Source organism: Serpula lacrymans (genome assembly GCF_000218685.1).
Source record: "Serpula lacrymans var. lacrymans S7.9 unplaced genomic scaffold SERLAscaffold_12, whole genome shotgun sequence".
Lineage (NCBI taxonomy): Eukaryota > Fungi > Basidiomycota > Agaricomycetes > Boletales > Serpulaceae > Serpula > Serpula lacrymans.
The window spans coordinates 1,474,614-1,494,518 of record NW_006763301.1 but is presented as its reverse complement, the minus strand read 5'-3'; the positions used below and the strand labels follow the sequence as shown (position 1 = coordinate 1,494,518).

Here is a 19,905-nt window from a genome sequence, read left to right as displayed (position 1 = left end):
AGATAATAGTTATTGTTCCCATCGATATATATTACAGACTGCTAACACTGGCATATGCATGAACTCCAGGAAGACGCATACTTGCAGTCCAGCATGCAATATATATATCGAGTAAAATGACAACGTAACTAAATGATTGTGGCGGCGGCACCATGAGTTTCAGCTCGGAGTTTGGAAACAATGAGGGAGCGTTGATCATTTTTCAAATAATTGTAAGGTAGGCTGACCGGTCATAAATCCAGCGACCTTCACCACGGCATTTACATAGTCATGCCTATTCTTCCCCAACCACGATAAAATGCCCACAACTACTACCTTGTGCAAGAGTTCATCCAAGGCAGCTTCATCGGGCGATAAGCCGTCTGTCTTTTCAAAGACTAAGCCAAGTCGCGCCAACATGTTACTCATGACTTTGAAAAGCGCGTTAGATTCTTGCTGAGGCAGAGTCTCGACGAGTTTCAATGATGGCTGTGGGCGAAGTGTGCGGGGAGGGGGCCCGAAAACTCCCGTCATGCTTCCGGTACTCGTAGATATCACCTGACGATACCGCTCTGCAAAGATACATGTGGGGGGCGGGCTTTCTGTAGAGCAGAGTAGGAACATGCGGTATGCTTTGTTGTATTCTGAAGTAAAGTTGAAAGCTTCATCAACGATTGATCGCAGGAGAGACCAAATTTTGGCATCGGTACAATTGTCAAAAATGACTGATGCCAGTTCATCATACTGGTCTCTCGTGAAATGGCCACGGGAAAGTGGCGAACAATAAAACTTCGTTAAGTGAGGGAGGAGTAGTTCGTATTTTGGAAATCGGAAAAAGTTGAAGAAGTGACTACAGAATTTACGAGTAGTATTGAGCATCGCATCTTTCGAGATAAACGTGACATATCCAGTAGGCCGCGTGTTTTTGAGTATAATGGCATTGATGGCGTGGGTCTGTGATGGTGTGAGCATAGTGATTTGGAAAGCAAAAGTGTCTTCCTCGGCCTCCTTTGAAGCTCTATATCGGTCAAAGTCTGCTTCGTTGTTGTAGTGGAGCACTTTGTCACCGTTCCTGTATGAAGGTGTAGGAGGATGTTGATTGATATCCGTCAAGGCACTGCTTAACTCAACGCTATGGTTGCGGTTTTCCAGTGTTTCTGGACGCAAGAGTATACTCCTCAAGATGATAGCAATCTGAGGACTGACCACATATAGGCGGTGGAGCCCTGGCGATCCTGCGGCTGAACCCTCCCACAAACCGAATCCATTTTGACTAAGGATGAATTCCTCCCCGTCTGCTGCCCTCCATATACAGAGGAAGTACCGATCAGCCTGTGTTTCATAGGCAAGGCTATGGACATGCTCTGCCTCAGGATTGACGCTACAGCCGGTAGATAAGTCCAAGAAACCATTCTTGCCATACATTTTGTGTATCTTCGAGGCGTGCGATATAATTTCCCAGTGAGGCGTATCCAGATAGTAGCGAAGAACATGTAACCAGACATCCGCAGAGGATTGTAGGTCGTTCCTTGTCCTAAAACTCTCCATCCACTTCCGTACGCAAGCATTTTCCGGGTGATCTTCCTGAAAGTAGGTGGTAGATAATGCGTCCTTACGATAGTGCATGACGAAGAGAAATTTCCTAAGTCTCTCGAGTGCCCCACGTTTAAGGTGGAATTTTCCTGTGTCCAGAACTTTGTGGAGATCGGCGATTACTGTGGCAGCTTCACTTTCGAGCACGGAAAGTTTCTTTTCGAGCTCATTCACATCTTCGAGGTTACGCACGTCTTTGTAGAGGTTTTGAACGCCGTATACTCCGCCTATGGGTTGGGTATCTAAAGTACCTGCAACAAAGTCATAGCAAAGGACATATTCTGGGTCGATACCCGTTCGACGGTATTCTCTTTTTCGTTCTGCTTTCGTCCTGGGGCTTGTTTACATGAAAATACTAGGGCAACATTATGACACTTACTTCCTGGGACCGACCTGGAAGCGTCGCAGGATAAATCTGGGAATGTAGTGGTGGTACTGGTCTTTGGTAGGGACAGCTGCCCTGGTAGAAGGGCTAGACTCGGAGACCATGCTTTCTAGCAACGAACTCGATAGCCAGGTGGCGTCGAAAACGAAGTCGATGTGGGATCTCGATGTGCCCCATATTAAGCCCAGACATGAGGCGATGTTGAGGGTCATATTTTAAGACTCGCCATATCAAGGCAACTCCTAATTCGTATCTTCTTCACAATGATATAAAGTGGATGCAAGCAATATAACATTCTGGCGTCCAATATAGCAATCAAACTGTGAGCGTGGTTGATTGGTCAAAGACATAGATGGAATAGTACCTAGAGGCAGAAGCAGGTGGACAAAGAAAATAAGAGAATGTAATTGAAAGGATGGTAATGTCGCCCATAACGATTGTTAAAGATGTGTCCGCTCTTTGTACGCCAGTGACATGTGTATGAGTACCTTCAAAGCTTCAACTTGCTTGAAGTTGCAAGTCCGCACAGTCAGCGGCATTACGCCAACGCACGTGACTGGGCTTTTCCCCAGGCGGACACGACGCCACCAAGCTTAAGTGTGGAAATGAACTTCCAAAACACCGTGACCACCACAACGGCTTCTTCTGCTTTGACATGCCAGTGAAAGAAGGTATTCATATTGAGTCAAGCAATGATCCATTAATCGAATGATAAGCTGTTGAGCGAAGAAACTTAAATCATGGGTGAGCTTTTCTAGTAGAGTTCAAATGCAATTCTGATTTTTCGCTATCGTGTACATCTATCTTTCTAGAAAGATTGATACGTGTAAACTACTTTCCTGTTAGCGTCAGATAGCCAATTCCCGTGACGCGTTCAACTTCGCATTGAGGGGAATCAATGCCTGTATGTATCTTGTGTACATCAACCATCGTAGACCTGATGACATGCTCTTAGATCTTATTTGGCTTGAGGTAAAGATAGATTTGAGGTGAGAAAAACGGCGGCAGGATACAGTCAGCGCCTCGCTGAACCATACACTTTCACTCGACGACTATCGTCTGAGTGACATTATCTTCTACGATTAGCTCACCCCTACATACTGCACACAACCACAAATCCAGAAGGTCTACAAGGTATCATCGTACCATCGTTGTTCATTTAACCGGGATTCCCGCACTTTTCACAGCTCTCTCAATAAGAAACCGGTCGGAATATCTATGATTCGCAGCTGAGTCCCATGCTTCAAACCATGGGATTACGGGCTTGCCGGCTCGGTAGCTGCGCTGTTGCCCAGACTCGTCTGATCGGGCTAGACGAAATGAAACGCTTATTCAGTGGATGGCTGGAGAATTTACTCCAGGGCTTCGATATTTGGGCTCCAAGCGGAGCTCTCCGCTTACTTCTTTGTCAACTAAGGGAGTGAATGCCCTGAATGCCTCGTCACCAGACCTACATTATCTCTTCGATTTGGCTCCCGTGACGTCTAGTTTATCTTACTTCACCGTGAGATGGTCAGTAAGGCGTTACTTTATCTTCAGTTTATGCCACTGAGCTTGCACAGTTGTCTCCCAGCCTTTGTGTATCATGTCAGCTTCAGACACTCCTCCTCAGCAGCCCGAGGACACTTTGGATGAGAAGAAGACACAACATGAAGAAATCGAGATATCAAGGCAGTCTTTAGACTTCGACGCGGAAGTAGCCTCTCATGCGCTGTCTCTCCGTGGAACCAAGTTGTCCGTTGCGATTGCATTTGTTGCTGGCACTGGATTCACACTTTTCGGGTGTGTTTCATGTCGAAGATACCCAGACGTTCCACTAATGTCTTGTCCTGAAGGTATGACCAAGGTGTTATGTCCGCCCTTCTCACAGCAGGGCAGGTATGTCTAACTTGGTGAATGGCAAATTATGGTACTGAAGTGTCTCGATAGTTTGAAAAAACGTTCCCTCAAGTCGTGGTGGAAAGTAGCCATCCCAATCATGCTATTTTGCAGAGTTTTATTATTGCAATCTATGTCGGTCATAAAACTCACGTTGTCTCTCATTCAAAACTCATCGGTCTATTCACAGGAAGTGGGCTGTCTAGTAGGTGCCCTGTCTAATATGTGGGTCGGGGACCGTCTAGGTCGTCGTCGTACTATCTTTCTGGCAGGCATGATCATGATCGTAGGTGCCATCCTTCAGGCAACCTCTTGTAGTTTCGCACAGATGATAGTCGCTCGTGTGGTCACCGGTTACGGAAACGGCTTCAATGTTCGTAAGCGTCTCTGTCACATCATCAATTGTAGTGGCTGCATTTCCGTTCTTGTTTCTGTTCGTTCTCATGGAGAAGTGGAGCCTGACAATCTTCTGATAGTCCTCTACTGTCCCTACATACCACGCGGAATGCTCCCCAGCTGCAAAGCGAGGACGCATGATTATGATAGAAGGGAGTCTCATCACTTTTGGTGTCACGCTAGCGTAAGTTGTCTACATGTGTCTTATCAATGATGAATGGTCCTGAACATCTACACCCTCGTTTAGTTATGTGAGTATTCCAGTCGTATCTCAGGCTCATCTCCGCCTTACGCAACCTACTGGGTAGTGGGTTGATGTTGGATTGTATGCTTGCTCCCGCTGTCCCTTTTTTTCTTCTGGGATCTGAGGATGAAAATAGATATTTTGTGCCCGAGTCATCTGCACAATGGAGAGTGCCAATTGCACTGCAACTAGTGCTGGAACTTATCCTGGTTGGGGGTATTGGATTTGTATGTACTTTTGTCGTAATACCCTACGAGATCATTGACGGACGTGTGGCTTGGCTCCATTTTTTTTACATACAGTTGCCAGAGTCACCGAGATGGTAAGCCCTTGAATCTTGTAATGGCCGTGGTTAGTGGTTAATTGTCTCTACTTGGTACTACTTTCGTGTTTCGTTTAGGCTCGTTAGACACGATCGTCCTGCAGAAGCGTTGGCCGTTATATCAGCTCTCGAAGACAAACCACCTTCTGATCCCGAGGTACAACGTACATTCTATGCTATACGTGAAGCTGTTGAGATGGAAGACTTTGGAACGTCCAGTGATGATGGGGAAGGAGCTATGAAGAACAAGAAAAGCAATAGAAAGGCATCGTTACGCGAGCTGGTGACTGGAGGACGAAGTCAGAATTTCCGACGGACCATCATTGCCGTCATGTGTCAGATGTTTCAACAGCTTACTGGCATTAATTTGGTTACCTAGTGAGTAACTCATGTCTGAGATTGCGTGTCGATATTAAAGATGCCCATTTTCAGCTATGCTGTGGGTTCAAGGCTTTGATGTAGAGATCTGCAACTGATCTATTTCACTCCTTTCAGACGATACTCTTCCAAAGGCTAGGGCTCTCTGATGTAACTTCACGCCTCACTGCCGCCGCCAATGGTACAGAGTACTTTTTAGCATCCTTTATAGCAATTGCCGTTGTGGACCGTGTGAGCCGAAGGTCATTGATGATCATCGGCACTGTTGGTCAATCGTTGACTATGTTATTATTGGCTATCATGGGGAGCATTAATAATGGTCCAGCACAAATTGTAAGCGCTGTTTTGCTTTTCGTCTTTAATACATTTTTTGCCTTGGGTTGGCTGGGTACGGCGTGGTTGTATGTAAGTCATGTTTTGCTAGTTGATGCTCTCATTTTTCTGAATGATGTTTGGTAGTGTGCGGAGCTTGCTGGCTTAAGAGTGCGAGCTCCTGTCAATGCACTGAGTACAGGTACGCTTGTTCATGTGAAACTCTCATTTGTACTGGATTTCGAGTCGGCCTATCTTCAACAGCGTCAAATTGGACTTTCAATTTTGTTGTCGTGATGGTCACGGGTCCATCCTTCAGCAACATCTCCTGGAGAACATACATTGTCTTTGCCGCCCTCAACGCGGTCATCGTCCCCATGATCTATTTCTTCTTCCCAGAGACAGGGGGTAGATCTCTAGAAGGTATATGATATTGTTTACCTAGGTGCAACTGGCATTGAAATTGACTCGTCTTCCAGATCTAGATGTTGTGTTCGCACTTGCATACAACGAGGGCCTTGACCCTGTCAAAGTATCCCTTCGCAAAGACATTCCTCTCGCTGGTACTCCTGAGGCTGATATAATACTGGGTATTCAGCCACAGAGACAACGTGCTGGAGAGAAGAAGCGTGTTAGTTCGCCCAGTGCCCTGTCGACGTCTGTTCAAGTTGCGACCCAGCACGCGACTTCCAGCACCTCGGACAGCTCAACTTGATGAGAGCGTGTGAATATATGAGTCGGTTTTTCCATGAAATAAATATGTACCATTAGATTAGACCAATATCAAGTTCGCCAGAGCAATTGCTTATGCTCACTCAATTGTACCCTGAAGTTTGAAGCATTTGGGCTGTTAGGGGTATGTGACATTATATGTAGTCACGCTACTAATACCAGTCACACTCAAAATTTCGACTCCAGTCGAACGCTCGACTCGGCACATCTCACACTAGCAATACCCCAGCAAACTGTACTTCAATTGAAAGTTCAAGCTTCAAGCTTGTAAAAGAATTCTGAAGACCCTATTCGCATTACTAACTTCGTATTCGCTTACCGTCCTGAGGCGGGGTTTTTTTGACTGGGGGATGTCATTGAATGATCCATATGGCCTATTTCATCTGGAGCTTAATGAAGTGTCCGACCTAAGAAGATCAAAGCCCTCGCGTTCCTGTCCAGTAGATCCAACGACGGAATGGTTAAATATGGGATACTGGAAGGTGAGTCTTTGCTATCGTATGGTATGATTTACAGCAGCGTCGCTCAACTTGCTCCCATAAACCTCGCTGAAAATCAGAAGGAGAACGCGGCTCAGAAAACTTTCCCCCAAGCCTGTGAAGGTGAGATACAATTACATTATTAATGGTTTTGAGTTTTTTATGAAAGAAAATGCATCGAAGCACTTGCATTAAAGTTGATAGATATTGGGTCTTGCAGAGTTGATGGCAATGTTTTGGGTAAGTTTGGTGAGCCGTCTTCGAATACAACAAGCAACTCATAGGTCTACCTAATTTATCCCGAAGATGTTGGCCATGGGACTGGCGAGTCTCTGTTACTCCAACTATCCCATCCCGCTGTGCCTCCCCCCTCCCGCTTGACAGGGATAACGTCTCTCAAGGTTCATTACGAGCGGTCCCTCTGTCGTGTCAGACGGTTGCAAGACTCTCTACCAAACACCAAGACAGAAGTGTGCTTATATCATGGCGACGCCATTTATCGTCCTGGTGCAGTCAACCATCCGCTAGATCCAGATTCTACAGGACCATTATACACCACGATTCTCGCACTAGATTGTGCCTACCATTTCCAAACTCGCAATGACTTTCTAAGCCAGGCCTTTCGATGTCTCGCCTCTGGAGGCCATGTCGCGCTGGCTGACATATGCTTTACTCCGCCCTCACTTCAATCTTGGAGCTCACAGTGCCTGTTTTTTATTCTTCGCCTAGTGCCGAAACAAAACATCATATCGACTGAACAGTACGTTCGAGCAATGACCTCAATTGGTTATGTTGATGTAGAGCTCGAAGATATTACCGACGATGTTTTTCCTGGTTTCACGGGCTTCTTGTCGACTCGTGGGCTGCGATGGTTCCTCCTTGCACTGGTTCTGAGATGCTACGCATATGCAGGCGCACGGTTCGTTCTTGTCAGTGGTACAAAATCCTGAGTATCCAAAAAATAGTGATGGAATAAATAATTCCATCACTGTATGCAATATTTAATGATATCATCTTCTCCGTAACTCCTATATCTTACCCGCCTCATCGGAAGTGTTACCGGAATTCAAGGCACAGTCTCACACCAAGCCGTTGCGCGATACCCTTACGATGGAAACCGTCCCTCACCTCCACCTATCACGTTTTCTCCAATCATATATTATTTTCGAAGTGAGTACTAGGAGTCCCCTAAACTTGTTCGAATTCGTTGAGGTTTTACGAAGTAGAGAGTATTCCCAAGGATATTGTTATGTGGCATATTTGTACCCATTCGTTCTCATCTCTCCCTTGTATTACAACGTGTTCACGAAAACTGAAAAGATCAATACAGTCACTTCAAACATTTTTACATCAAAGCACAAGAGCATATCTCTACTCGCCAGCCGTCACTTGTTTGCGGCTTCCTCTTCCACCTCTGCTTCTCCCGGTCCTTCTTCTACTTCTGAGACATCACTCATATATTCTACGCTCTCACGTTCGCTAACATATCCAGCATTTGCGTCCATGACTGCATCATCTTGATGGCCACTCGAGGTATCCCCCAATGCACAATACAGGTTATTGTTGGTGTTCCCTTTAGCCTTACCACCTGCATTAACTTTAACTTTGCCATCCCACTCGTATTTTGCATTATTGGGTCGGCCCCCAACTCTAGGATAGTCGACTCGCATAGGAGGATCGCCTTGCACATCGGGCGGGTAGGTCTTTGGGTTGTGTCTATCTGTGCGCCTTTCGGGACCATACGCATAGATCCCTCCTCTCGATATTACAATCCCTGGTGTGCCCCTACGGAATGCATTTCTCTCATCCGCCCTGGATGGAAGGTTGTCACCGCCGATGGGCTTAGCGTTTGCATGCAGTGGGTGGGTATGGAAATTCGCAACTGGTCTGGGTTAAGAGATACGTAGGCATCTGCGTCAAAACCCACTCACCAAGGATCCAATTTCCTGCTTGACCTGTGCCTGGCCCGTTCAAGTCAATTGCAGCATTTTGCGTTGGATTTTTCTGGTTCATGGAATCGCCTCTGACGAGAGTCATCGGCTCCACTATGACTTTGAGACGGCTAGGGTTTCTCGGGTCGATGGAGTCGGGATCTCGAGGAGGGTGTCAACTTTCATTCCAAGGTATTCCAAATGAATCCGTCCTGACCGACATAGATGTATCCTCCAACTTCGCGACAAGTCTTACTGTTCGGGAACGATCCATTCCATGCCTCCTGAAACGTCTTTTTCAATAATTTGACTTTATAGAGTTGCTGGACAGTGGGGAGTTGAGCCATAGTGTCTTGCGGTAGGAAAGTTACAAAGGCTCGTCTTTTATATTGTTGTCGACCAAGCTGTATTTTAATATAAGTCTTATCATCCTTCCAGAAACTTGCTTTCTTCGCGTTGCTGTATCGTTATTTCCTCTTGAGCTAGGAGTACCCGTAGCAAATCAACAGAGGAGACCAGATAGAGAACAACCCATGACATGTCAAGCTGCGGACAGGCAATACATTTTCCTCGAGGCTCCCCCTTTCATACTAGCTCGTACACGGAAATTACATAAATGCGAAACATCTGGCATTCTTCCAGTCCGTATGTCATCGACTACCAAGACAAAACCTCGTTTGTGCATAAAACCTCCAACCTTAGATCTCAATCTTCTGTGAGCGAGCGATTCTAACTTCAACCACTCGCTCTGAATTAAGCTGGAAAGACTTATTGTGCATTTGGTCATAAAAATGCATGAATATCATTTGCATCCACTTGTACAAATGCCGACGGCCTTGGTTCTGTCGATATCCCCTCGTTGGCACATGCCATGGCTCATATATCTGTGTGATCAGTAATAGGCAAGGATTCTGGCTGAAAGTTGGGTGATATTCGGCTGCTCGTGAAAAGGCATTCGCAAGATTCCATTAAATTTCTTCATTACAAATGTGAGGTGAATAGGTCCTTTTACACATCGAGCGGTTTAGCTTGTTCATTACCACAATGTGCAGCACAGAAGAGATATTCAACCCAGCTAGATAGATCCAACGACACGAGGCCGCGAAGGGCAGGCACTGGCAGGCACGCACAACTACATACTGGCTAACCCCAGGACATTTTGAACACAATCCCGTCCTTACCACGCTGCAATAGGCAAACTATTACATCGGCGGACGCTGGGGATTACAACATTATCAAAAAATGTCACGACAATATATACGACCCCCTATGCCAGCAGGAAATCCCAAATTGTAAACTCAGAAAAGTTGGACATTTCAAGTACAGTCGGCAAGAACATATCGCATACCAGCTGCCAGTTGATTTATAACCCTGGAGAGGAAAGTGCCAAACTATATGAGGCCGCGTTACCAAAGACTGCCTGCGGATTGATGCTTCTACAATAAGAGATAACGGTCCTCTCGACTTCTCTTCCCAAGCACGCTCAACCACCTATAGCGAGGAAGGCCAGTTGATCACATGTAGATTCCAAGCCACTGATCGAAGGATCATACGTCATAACGAGACGCCAGTGCGTTTGTCAATGCCGGAACCTATTTTCCTTCGAGATTCATTTCGGGGCGCTCCTCGGTTTGATCATAATTCGGACACACAAAGGCATCAATGATCGGATTAAATGAGGCTCAAATTTGCTATACAGTACGTATCTGCTGCTACCGATTTTATTCATGACACTTGGCCCCCCTGTGAATGGTGTAGGATTTACTTCAAGTTCGTTATTTAGGGCCATCAGTTTGCAAACTAGAAGTAGGGTCATAAAAGATTATTAAGGGTGGTATTACTCTCCATCAGGCTGTATGATAGTATTGGGAAGAATGCGACAACAGCCTTGCCCTCTCTTGATGATCCGATTTTCGGTACTATCGATGTCGCGGCCAATGGACGATGTCCCTTTACATCCTCTTCCTACCCCCCTTTGACCATGTATATCACTGCGATAGAGAAGAAGCATAGTCTACGGTGGGCTTCGATCTTTACCTTCGCTGGAAACTAGTATGGTATATGGCTAACGTACAGTTCGTTTTCGATAGAAGACAGCGTTATGATGCATCTCTTTAGAGCTTCAGTGTGATGGGCGCAGCCCCGCGGCACACACCTTTCTCGCCCAATGAGTTATTGTGAGAGGATCTCGACCCAGAAGAACCACTGAAACTTGGACACCTTGCAATTTCGAGTTCGACTTCTCCGGCTCCAAATATAACACGCAGATCCTAGTAAATGTGAGCTGGAGAGATTACGCGTAACGTGGTTGTGACGTTCAAGCATGCGCTACGAGCCATAAATGTTACTTCCAACTTGCTATGAATTGAAATAGGTTTACTGAAGAAAGGGACCCAGAGAATGGAACGTATGGACGGCATGCGCGATCCAGCGCTCGGTTTCTGTCAGATTCTAGTGCAGGAAGCATGTTGTTGGCCGGCAGTGCTATGAGCCTCAAGATCATACAAAGCAGTTTATTGAAGGGCTTGTACTAGTGGAGTGAAGATGGTTCAAGATAAGATGAGTGAGGCCAATACGATCGATCGACTAGCCAGATATTCTGAATACCTTATAGATACGTTCGTGTGTTCGTTTATGACAAATCTAGACATACCGACCCAGGTCAGTGAGATGGTGAATGAAGTATGAGAGAACTCATCGGTGTGGTTTGTCAATGAGTACCGGGTCGTGCTGTCAAAGCATTATTTAGCACTGATTGTCCCGGGACTAGTGAACAACGCCTACTTACAACAATCCTACATTCTCATTTCATACTAGTATATGTCGTGATCCTATCTGTCAAGGAGGTCGCTCCCGAGTAAGTCTCAGCCTCCAGACTCGATATTGTACTCTGATAGTTCCAGCTAAATTCATACTGTATCGATAAAGCACCACGTGGGGGCATGGGGGGACGAAACGGAGTGTGAATTTTACAGTGCCGGCCACCGGCATGTGACTTTGTCAGAGTCTAACCACGTCAGTTTAGCGTTTTTTTAAAGATTTAGTCTAATATTCCAACTCAATTCAACTCAGTGGAAAGTCAGTCAAACTCCTATGCGTGTGGTTTTTTAAAATATCGGTCTATCGTTATGAATTTGGCTGTCATTTCGAGAATTCGAGAACAGTTGTAAGATACCTGAGCTTGCAGCTCCGCGGCGTTTACTGTCATCCGGCACTTTCCGGACCTCAGGTTGTAACCCCGCCATAAGCGGTTAAGAAATAAGTACTGTACTTGCCTAAGTATATGCTCTCAGCGTCCAACCGCCATGAACTGGACAATTGGGCAGTTTCTTTGATAAATACGGAGGCTCAGACCACTTTTGATGTTCGCATCTCCTTGAATGAAGGAATGTTCCAAATACATCATGACGGCAAGATCACGATGGGCGTCATCATTATCATGACATACCGTTGATAGGGAGGGTCTACGACGTTCGTGGGTTCTCATCGTCTTTTTTGGGATGGAAAACTGAACTACATCTTACAGCAGTTTGCGGGCCGAAACTATTACTGTATCCGTGTTCTTCATAGACCAACTCTCAAAGGCAATGGAACCACCGCTAAGTACTAGTATGCCTTTGTATGAAAATGCTACTGTTGAAAGAGACTGAAAATAAAATGATTAATATTATTAGGAGATAATTTGAGAGAAAACGAGGGGAGAGAAGAAAAGATATAGGAACCTTGCGAAAACAAATCCGGAGAAAGAAGGGTGAGGGTGTGGATGGTAGATAGCTGGATAATCAGTGGATCATAAGAGGAACTTCGGGAATGCACTGACCTTCTGTACAGTTGAGAACGTGTGTCATTTGGAGACGTTTGCGAGCGCACGTGTTTGCTATGAATCGCCGCCATCATCAAGATATCCTCCATAAATCAGGAATAGAAGCTTGTCCATCTGTCTATTGGAATGTCACGGTATTCGCTTTCCATAGTGTTACAAGAGCGTCCAGTAGCTATTCCTACTCGTTTCATTTTCCTGTCACTGGTATCTTAACAATACATTTACAGGCGCGACAAAACGAATGGAGCGAGTAATCAAGATTTTCCCCCTTCGCCTGCAAACTTACACCACTGCCGTCCCCCACCATGACCCAAATCGGTAGTGCCGCTTCACGTCATGGTTCAGACGCCATCGTTGCGGCCGAGAATGAAGAAAACGAAGTACAGAAGAGCAGCATGAATGTAAGTAGTCGTGCGTCAGACAGCACTGCCGCTTTACTTGTCGCTTCTAGTTTCAGGCTAACGTAATGGCAGTAAGTGCGGATCTTCAACTACTGGTATATAAAGCAGGTCACCTAGCAGGCCTTACCCATAACCAATTTCCAACCACCATAGGACTCTAACCCCACACTTATCCTACCTGCTTTATAGACTCAGTGTCATGTCTCACTACAAGGATGAATCTCAAGTTGACGTGCTGATTATTGGCGCTGGGCCAGCGGGATCGTTTCTCGCCTTCGCGCTCGGTCGTGCTGGTATAAGCACTCGTATTGTTGATAAAAGGTGACTATTTGCGAACTCTTATCTGCACGTATCTTCGTGCTTTTTTGACATTTTCTTTTTTGTCCTACTTCAGAGAAGTAAGAATCCCTGCTGGACATGCTGATGGTATTCAGCCACGTATCATAGAGGTCTTCCAGGTGCGTCTCAGCTTTACCCGATCCTTACGATGCATAGTAATGCCTTTACCCGAAGAGTTATGGAATTGCGAACCGTTTTTTGGAACTAGCAGAGCTAGTATACGCAGATGTAAGCTTATCAAGTTGGCCCTAGCACTTGATTCACACGTTGTTTTAGGCATTCTACAACTCGAGTCCGAACGGGGGTATAAGAGTAAGTTGTTTATTTTTCCTTACGCCAGTTGAGGTTGGCTTATTGTTATTCTGTAATTCTAGCGGACAAAATTAGAATCCACTTCTTTAGATTCTCGTTTTCCTTTTGAGGTAAAATAGACTTCGTCATTTCCGCTGATAGAAATCCTGGCTAATTACAGAGACGTGGATCAGGCAACGCTGAGTCAGGCTCAAATTGAAGGTCTACTTAGAAGTGTTATGGATGAGCATGGAGTACACGTGGAACAACCTAAGATACCAATATCGCTTACTGTGTCAGATGATGAAACCGAATTGCAAAGTACAGATTCGCATCCAGTCAGGGTACGTTATGAGCTGACCATTTTGTACGCTCACTGTATTGGTTGCTTTTGCCACAGGTAGTGCTCAAGCGACTGATCCCTGATAAAGAGGATCATCTATCAGCTACTTCTCAGGCATCTAAAGACGATACTATAGAGGTGGTGAAGGCCAAATATGTAGTGGGGGCTGATGGTAAACTTTGCTCTTCGTTTCGCATTCTTTATTTCTCATCGTCTGATTTTAAGGTGCGCATTCGTGGGTACGCAAAACACTTGGTATCGATATGATTGGAGAATCTACAAGTACGCCTATTTCATTACATACTTCCTTTATACAAATCATCCTGGATCTCTTGCCTTAGATTATGTGTGGGGTGCTGTGGACTTTGTTCCTGAAACTGATTTCCCTGACATTCGACTAACCTGTGCAATCCATGCTCAAGAAGGCAGTTGTATGTTGGTACCACGGGAGAATGACATGGTAAGATCGTCCAGTGAGAAAACGATCTCCATGAACCTGATATCCATTGCCTCCACCAGGTCAGAATCTACGTACAATTGGAGGAATCAAAAATGGATAAGGCTGGTAGACTTGACCGATCGCAATTTGGCGCAGAAGATATTATCAAGGTAAATATATGTTATCGTATTCTTTCATAGATCGTTGATTGGATATTAATTATCTGATATTTTCCGCCAGATTGCCCAAAAGCTCTTCTACCCGTACAAAATTACCATGCCACAGAAACCTGATTGGTGGACTGCTTATATAAGTTCGTTCTAATTCTACCTATCTCTCTGTCTTGTCAATTATTGACCTACTCCAGTTGGTCAGCGTGTTGCATCACAGTTCTCTGTGAGTAATCGAGCATTCATCATTGGCGATGCCTGTAAGAGGTGTTACATTTATCCGTGCTGTTAAAATATTGACGTTTTACATTAGGCCATACACACTCTCCCAAAGCCGGCCAGGGCATGAATGCATCGATGAACGATGCCCATAACCTCGCGTGGAAACTGATATACACGTTGCGTCAATGGGCTCCATCATCTTTGCTTAACACAGTATGTCGAATCTAACACATTAAACATTTATTTACTGAGCCACCTCTAGTACGAGTTTGAGAGGCATAAATTCGCACAGGACTTAATTGATTTCGATAAAGTATTTGCTACGCTCTACTCAACCAAGCCACAACCGGGCGATCACACCTATTCTAAGTTTGTACAAACATGTGATGCCTATTCCGGTTTTATGAGGTTTGTCTTTTCGTTTGACCATTGCTGGTGAGTTGTCGTTGATTTCGGCAACTGGGCTAGTGGTTGTGGTATACAATATGAAGCGTCAGCAATCGTTGACGTCAAGACGTCTCGTCAATCGCTTGCAAACAAAATTATAGTTGGCCAGGTCTGTATCGAAGTTCCTTTGTCGTGTCGAGTATTCTGAACATGATTATAGCGTGTCCCACCTGGCGAGATCTTGCGAACGGGTGACTTCCGACCATACAATGTCCATGACGTGTTGCTTTCAGATACAAGATTCAAAATAATCATATTCTCCGGGGATGTTAATAACCCGAAACAAAAGGCGAAACTAGATGCGATAGCTGCGAGACTAGACCAACCAGAAGGATTCCTCCAGCGATACACCCCGTATGGGGCACCCGAAGATGCGGTGTTTGATATCGTGACCATAAGGCAAGTGATGTTGCACTCGTGTCAATAATATCTTCCTGACGTCCATGCCAGTCGCATAGATACCTTAGATGCTAATGTCTTCGCGATTCCCTCCCGTCTCCGATCCCATTGGTCCAAGTATGTTGCATTGTCTCATTCCCTACATTCACACCATTGATTGTTGCCATCCGAAGGGCCTACTTTGACGGAGTATCTAATTGTGGTCGTTTTGGAGGAAATTTCTACTCCGGTCATGGTATATCTGATGACGGAGCCATCGTCGTCTGCCGACCTGACGGTTATGTTGGCATTGTGGTGGCTCTTGATGAGTTGACTGCCGTTGAAGACTACTTTGCGAAGTTCCTATCTTCGTCCTCGCAACCTCTTCATTCTTGATAGGCCGGTGCTGTGGGAAATTCATACATTTAGGGGTTAAACATATGTTTCGATGTCTTGTAATATGTCTTGTAATATGTCTTGTAATGTGGGCTAGTCAGGCGGGAAAGAACTTGCAGAAATATAGTCTTGGCCTATAACCATTATGCTCGAGAAAGGTCGTGGTGATTTTGCCGACAATCAAGTAGAAGCCTGGTAAGCAGTAAAAATGACATAAAAAACCTGTATATACGAGATGAGTCTGTTACATGGTTCATCAGAGGGAGTAGACCAGTCACTGAAAGTAAGCACACCTGCTACGTTGGTGTGTTAGGCATCAACTCATAGCAGAAGGGTCATATCGCATGGACTATCTGAATCCTGACTGTCTTGTTTACGGCCCCTCACTCTCAATCTCATCTTCTCTCCAGTCTTCCTCTTCGAGTCCAAATATCTGCCAAAGTAGTGCCACCTGCCCAAAGGGCCTTTCACTCCCGAGCAAAGTTCCAGGCGCCTCATATCTACTCTTCACATCCCTTATCATGGTGCACAGCCGCTCATATGAACGTGCAAGGCGAGCTAATGCAGCATGGTGAATAGCATCGTGTAATCGCTGTTGTGAAAGACGAGCGAGACGTGGGGATTGAACAACTTCGAGGCCAGAGAGCCACTGGGAGAAGCGGGCGAGAGTAGTGACAAGCTCAGAGGGCTGAGTTGCAGGGATGTGGGAAAGGGGATCCTGCAAACAAGGCTTTTCAGCAACAAAAAAGGACTGTAGGAAGGGTCGTACATTCGAGCTACAGGTCTCACACGCAACGACAGCATCATGCAAACCCGCATCCTTTAGAACGTTTTCATACTGAATAAAAGAAGAGAGTTAAATGGAAAGAAAATGGCAGAAGAAATCCGGAGACTTACGTGCTCATCTGTAAGTGCCTGAACTCTCTCGTCAATCATGTCTTGCAACTCTCCTTGTTTGTCGACAGTGAACGCAAAAGGTTCTAATAAGGTCTGATCCGTAGAACACAGTCATTACTCCATTCGAGAGGGAATGACACAGAGTTTTCGCATAAAGCAAATCATACCTGTATATAGTCTAAGCAATTCAATCCAAACACACCGTCGTCCCACCGAGGTCGTACTCGCTTCTTCTCAGCTGCAGCCCCAAGACACATCGACACCGCAGGGTCAAGCATGACATCTAGTATACGTTGAATTGAAGTATAATGATTCGAGTTACGCTTTGAGGGAACTACGGAAAAAATTGTAGAGTTTGCCGAAGTAGCAGACTTTTCACCGGGGCCAGATTCGGAACCACTCCTCTCTGTTTCGGATACATCTTCGTCGTCAAGAACAGGGTCGCCGTCACCTAGAAGTGACGAGTCGTAAACATTCATGATTTCCCGCAACCGCTGTGCATGTTCGAGGATGGGAAGAGGAGGCGAGACATCTGGATCGTCGAGGTCCTGGGGAACATAAGGATATAAGAGTACTCAGTCACGAGAAGTTGGAAATGAAAGTGTCCGCTCACCAAAGGTATTCTCAGCAACGCCCTACCTTGTGCCTCTATGCCATCAAAGAACACTTTATACCCCATTTCCGTAAGTCTGGATAGTAATCATATCGAGAATGATGAGCGTCAGGACTCGTCTGTTAATAACATAAGAATAATGGCCACACTGATCAACAGTACGCTCGTTGCTCGATGATCTTTATCGATTCAAAACATATAATTGACTAGTGGCTGCACTCACGCATATAGAACTTTAACAACTATTGCCCCTTTCCCCACGACACGTGCCATGGTAAGCGCGTAGTACGACATGAGATTGGCGAGCTTGTACGACGTGAGAGGTGATTGGTCTTGGGCTTGGATGGTTTGCGTGATACGGGCCTGGCAGGATGGTAGGTGAGATTAAAATTGTGAAGTAGCGTCAGTAAGCGTCTCGAAAGGGCACAGTGAGCAAGCGAAATAAAACCTACCCTCAATGGTACGCATAACCCGCCGATAGCCCCGTCTACTAACGCACCAACCCACCCGTCTTCGTCAGTCGATCCGAAAACTCGCGGAGCGCCCACCATCCGCCCTCTCCGTACGTTCGAAGACCTTGCACGCTCTTCGACTCGTCTGTTCTTTCTGTCTTCGACCTCGCTATCGCCATCATCGTCGACGCCTTCTCCTCCCGATTCCGTTTCTGTGTCGTAATCCCCCATTTCATCATCAATGTCGTCGTAATTGCCCTCTTCTCCTTCCCCAATGCCAAACAGGCCCTCCATACCCTCTCTCTCTGCAGCAACCGCTTGGTGTACCCATGCCAACATGTCACCGACGTATCGTAGTGGATCATGCGCGTGCAGTTCAATTGGCCTCGTTCCAGTGAAATCCATTGACTTCTCTGATTGTTTTACTTGGGAAGGGACGATAGATGAGGATGAAGAACCACGAGTCAGAGCGTTTGTGAACGCAGCGAGAAGTGTCTGGGAACGTGCATGTGCAAGCGTGGGCAATGTTTCGCTGATTTTACCGAAAGAAAAAAGGATTGATTAGCGAAGTAGTTCACAATAAAAGATAAAAGGAATAAAAAGAACGTGAAAGATTACTAGAAAATAGATATCAGGACCGAATAACGGCATATATGCCACTACAGTACGAGTATTGTCCGAAGTAACACTTGTAGCTACTATAAATATGTGTGTAGACATTCAAAATAGGCATACATGCGCTTGCAGTGGGCGGAAAGAGCAGACTAGTACAAGAGAACAAAAGCCACAAACTCACCTCAGTAATTCAGCCCTGACTTTCAATCTCCTAATAGCCTCACGCATAGCAGGGGATGCTTCAAAGTGCGGCTCTCGCCCGATCTCCCTGAACTCAAACGTACACCATCGGGAAATTTTATCGTAGGCTTGTTCAAGATAAGAAGAAGTGGTAGACATTATATCGAGTCTGTATGAGATGTCAATTGTGTATAAGAGTACAGAAGGAGGCGAATTGGGCGCAGTATAAAAGGCAAAACACGTACCCAGCTTTCGTGGGCCCATCTTCACCCACCATAAGCACCCTACAGTCTCTTCTTACGTGTTCTGCTTTGGACATAGCGGCAAAAAATGTTGGACCAACGGGCACGTCACGAGCGGTGAGTGCATCAATTTCGGACCGGGTAAGGGTAAATCGGGAGAGGAAAAGGGTGATGATTGATTTCCTGGATTCAACCTCGTTACTATAGTTGAAATTTGTCAGATATCGAAGAGGATATATAAGAAACCAGACGTGCCGTTCATCCCTTAGACTCTCCGCGCGGTCTAGCAGAGATTTACTTGCTGTACTTGTAAGCAGTAATTGAGCCTCTGCATCATCACAGCATACTCGCATGGTCGAAACGTGGGTTTGAAGTTCATCAAGCTTCTGCTCAGGACGTGACACTACTTAATGCTCAGCATATACAAGTAAAATTGATAGCTCACCCTATCTACCTCAGCAAATGCGGTCAAGAACTTATGACTTCCCTCCCCCAGCTTGTTCTCCAAGTCCCTCCGGAGATGTTTACGAGCTCTAGACGCCGTCTCACACGTAAGAGAATCCAAGTTAACGCTGTCTATTCGTTCGTTGTCGCTGCTATCCTCGTCGTCCGATTCCAATGTTACCTGCTTTTCGTTTCTGCCGTTGGATTGCGATGGCACGCCATAGAGCTCAGACAGCGTCTTTAGTGCATCTTTGGTGGCTTCATCTGTAAAGTTAGTCCCAAGGATCTTGCGAAGCCGCAGCGCAACTGGATTTCGCGGGTTCGTTGAAGGAAATGGAGAAGGAGATGCTGATGTTTTGACTGGCGTTAGTTGCGGAGATGGAATAGACATCTGGTACGAGCGGGCGAAGATGGAATACGGAGAAAGACAGCGAGCCTCGGGTTAGGGCCACGTTTCTGGTAACTCTTCTCTTGATGTTATAATACTCGCCCCTACAAATTCTAAGCATAAGTATACCATTTGGAAAGACGACATCGAACACAGTTGCTATGGGCCTTTATATTTCTGGCAATTTTATTACATG

The 19,905-nt window shown here is 45.7% G+C and overlaps 8 protein-coding genes across 8 annotated transcripts; 3 read left to right on the top strand and 5 right to left on the bottom strand.

The window, feature by feature from the left end:
* Nucleotides 1-20: 20 nt before the first annotated feature.
* On the bottom strand, nucleotides 21-1,876 carry SERLADRAFT_476558 (uncharacterized protein; the record flags this gene model as incomplete). The annotated part of the gene is made up of 2 exons (XM_007322299.1): nucleotides 21-1,252; nucleotides 1,304-1,876. The coding sequence occupies 2 exons, from the start codon at nucleotides 1,603-1,605 to the stop codon at nucleotides 196-198; spliced, it is 1,359 nt and encodes a 452-aa protein (XP_007322361.1).
* A 12-nt stretch (nucleotides 1,877-1,888) lies between these two features.
* SERLADRAFT_476556 (uncharacterized protein) lies at nucleotides 1,889-2,411 on the bottom strand (the record flags this gene model as incomplete). Its single annotated transcript, XM_007322298.1, has 2 exons — nucleotides 1,889-2,253; nucleotides 2,322-2,411. The coding sequence occupies one exon, from the start codon at nucleotides 2,167-2,169 to the stop codon at nucleotides 1,948-1,950; it is 222 nt and encodes a 73-aa protein (XP_007322360.1).
* A 1,131-nt stretch (nucleotides 2,412-3,542) lies between these two features.
* On the top strand, nucleotides 3,543-5,918 carry SERLADRAFT_373197 (uncharacterized protein; the record flags this gene model as incomplete). The annotated part of the gene is made up of 12 exons (XM_007322297.1): nucleotides 3,543-3,739; nucleotides 3,793-3,835; nucleotides 3,887-3,970; nucleotides 4,026-4,208; nucleotides 4,312-4,404; nucleotides 4,540-4,556; nucleotides 4,612-4,702; nucleotides 4,778-4,797; nucleotides 4,876-5,167; nucleotides 5,293-5,580; nucleotides 5,635-5,689; nucleotides 5,752-5,918. 12 exons carry the CDS (start codon nucleotides 3,543-3,545, stop codon nucleotides 5,916-5,918), a joined length of 1,530 nt encoding a protein of 509 aa, XP_007322359.1.
* Nucleotides 5,919-6,569: 651 nt separating this feature from the next.
* SERLADRAFT_441756 (uncharacterized protein) lies at nucleotides 6,570-7,648 on the top strand (the record flags this gene model as incomplete). Its single annotated transcript, XM_007322296.1, has 4 exons — nucleotides 6,570-6,701; nucleotides 6,779-6,821; nucleotides 6,882-6,938; nucleotides 7,005-7,648. The coding sequence occupies 4 exons, from the start codon at nucleotides 6,570-6,572 to the stop codon at nucleotides 7,646-7,648; spliced, it is 876 nt and encodes a 291-aa protein (XP_007322358.1).
* A 1,128-nt stretch (nucleotides 7,649-8,776) lies between these two features.
* Nucleotides 8,777-9,250, bottom strand: SERLADRAFT_399177 (uncharacterized protein; the record flags this gene model as incomplete). The annotated part of the gene is made up of 2 exons (XM_007322295.1): nucleotides 8,777-9,002; nucleotides 9,066-9,250. One exon carries the CDS (start codon nucleotides 8,974-8,976, stop codon nucleotides 8,812-8,814), a length of 165 nt encoding a protein of 54 aa, XP_007322357.1.
* Nucleotides 9,251-10,426: 1,176 nt separating this feature from the next.
* SERLADRAFT_476549 (uncharacterized protein) lies at nucleotides 10,427-11,256 on the bottom strand (the record flags this gene model as incomplete). The annotated part of the gene is made up of 3 exons (XM_007322294.1): nucleotides 10,427-10,643; nucleotides 10,704-10,957; nucleotides 11,010-11,256. The coding sequence occupies 2 exons, from the start codon at nucleotides 11,130-11,132 to the stop codon at nucleotides 10,802-10,804; spliced, it is 279 nt and encodes a 92-aa protein (XP_007322356.1).
* Nucleotides 11,257-13,052: 1,796 nt separating this feature from the next.
* SERLADRAFT_351441 (uncharacterized protein) lies at nucleotides 13,053-15,878 on the top strand (the record flags this gene model as incomplete). Its single annotated transcript, XM_007322293.1, has 18 exons — nucleotides 13,053-13,174; nucleotides 13,248-13,311; nucleotides 13,367-13,420; nucleotides 13,469-13,504; nucleotides 13,567-13,614; nucleotides 13,678-13,827; nucleotides 13,884-13,998; nucleotides 14,052-14,108; nucleotides 14,168-14,286; nucleotides 14,346-14,435; nucleotides 14,506-14,578; nucleotides 14,633-14,695; nucleotides 14,749-14,870; nucleotides 14,920-15,040; nucleotides 15,098-15,213; nucleotides 15,265-15,523; nucleotides 15,572-15,632; nucleotides 15,677-15,878. The coding sequence occupies 18 exons, from the start codon at nucleotides 13,053-13,055 to the stop codon at nucleotides 15,876-15,878; spliced, it is 1,872 nt and encodes a 623-aa protein (XP_007322355.1).
* Nucleotides 15,879-15,994: 116 nt separating this feature from the next.
* Nucleotides 15,995-19,712, bottom strand: SERLADRAFT_452516 (uncharacterized protein; the record flags this gene model as incomplete). The annotated part of the gene is made up of 11 exons (XM_007322292.1): nucleotides 15,995-16,596; nucleotides 16,648-16,716; nucleotides 16,776-16,868; nucleotides 16,943-17,323; nucleotides 17,389-17,464; nucleotides 17,612-17,751; nucleotides 17,841-18,372; nucleotides 18,637-18,804; nucleotides 18,881-19,078; nucleotides 19,133-19,263; nucleotides 19,323-19,712. The coding sequence occupies 11 exons, from the start codon at nucleotides 19,710-19,712 to the stop codon at nucleotides 16,252-16,254; spliced, it is 2,523 nt and encodes an 840-aa protein (XP_007322354.1).
* Nucleotides 19,713-19,905: the final 193 nt, after the last annotated feature.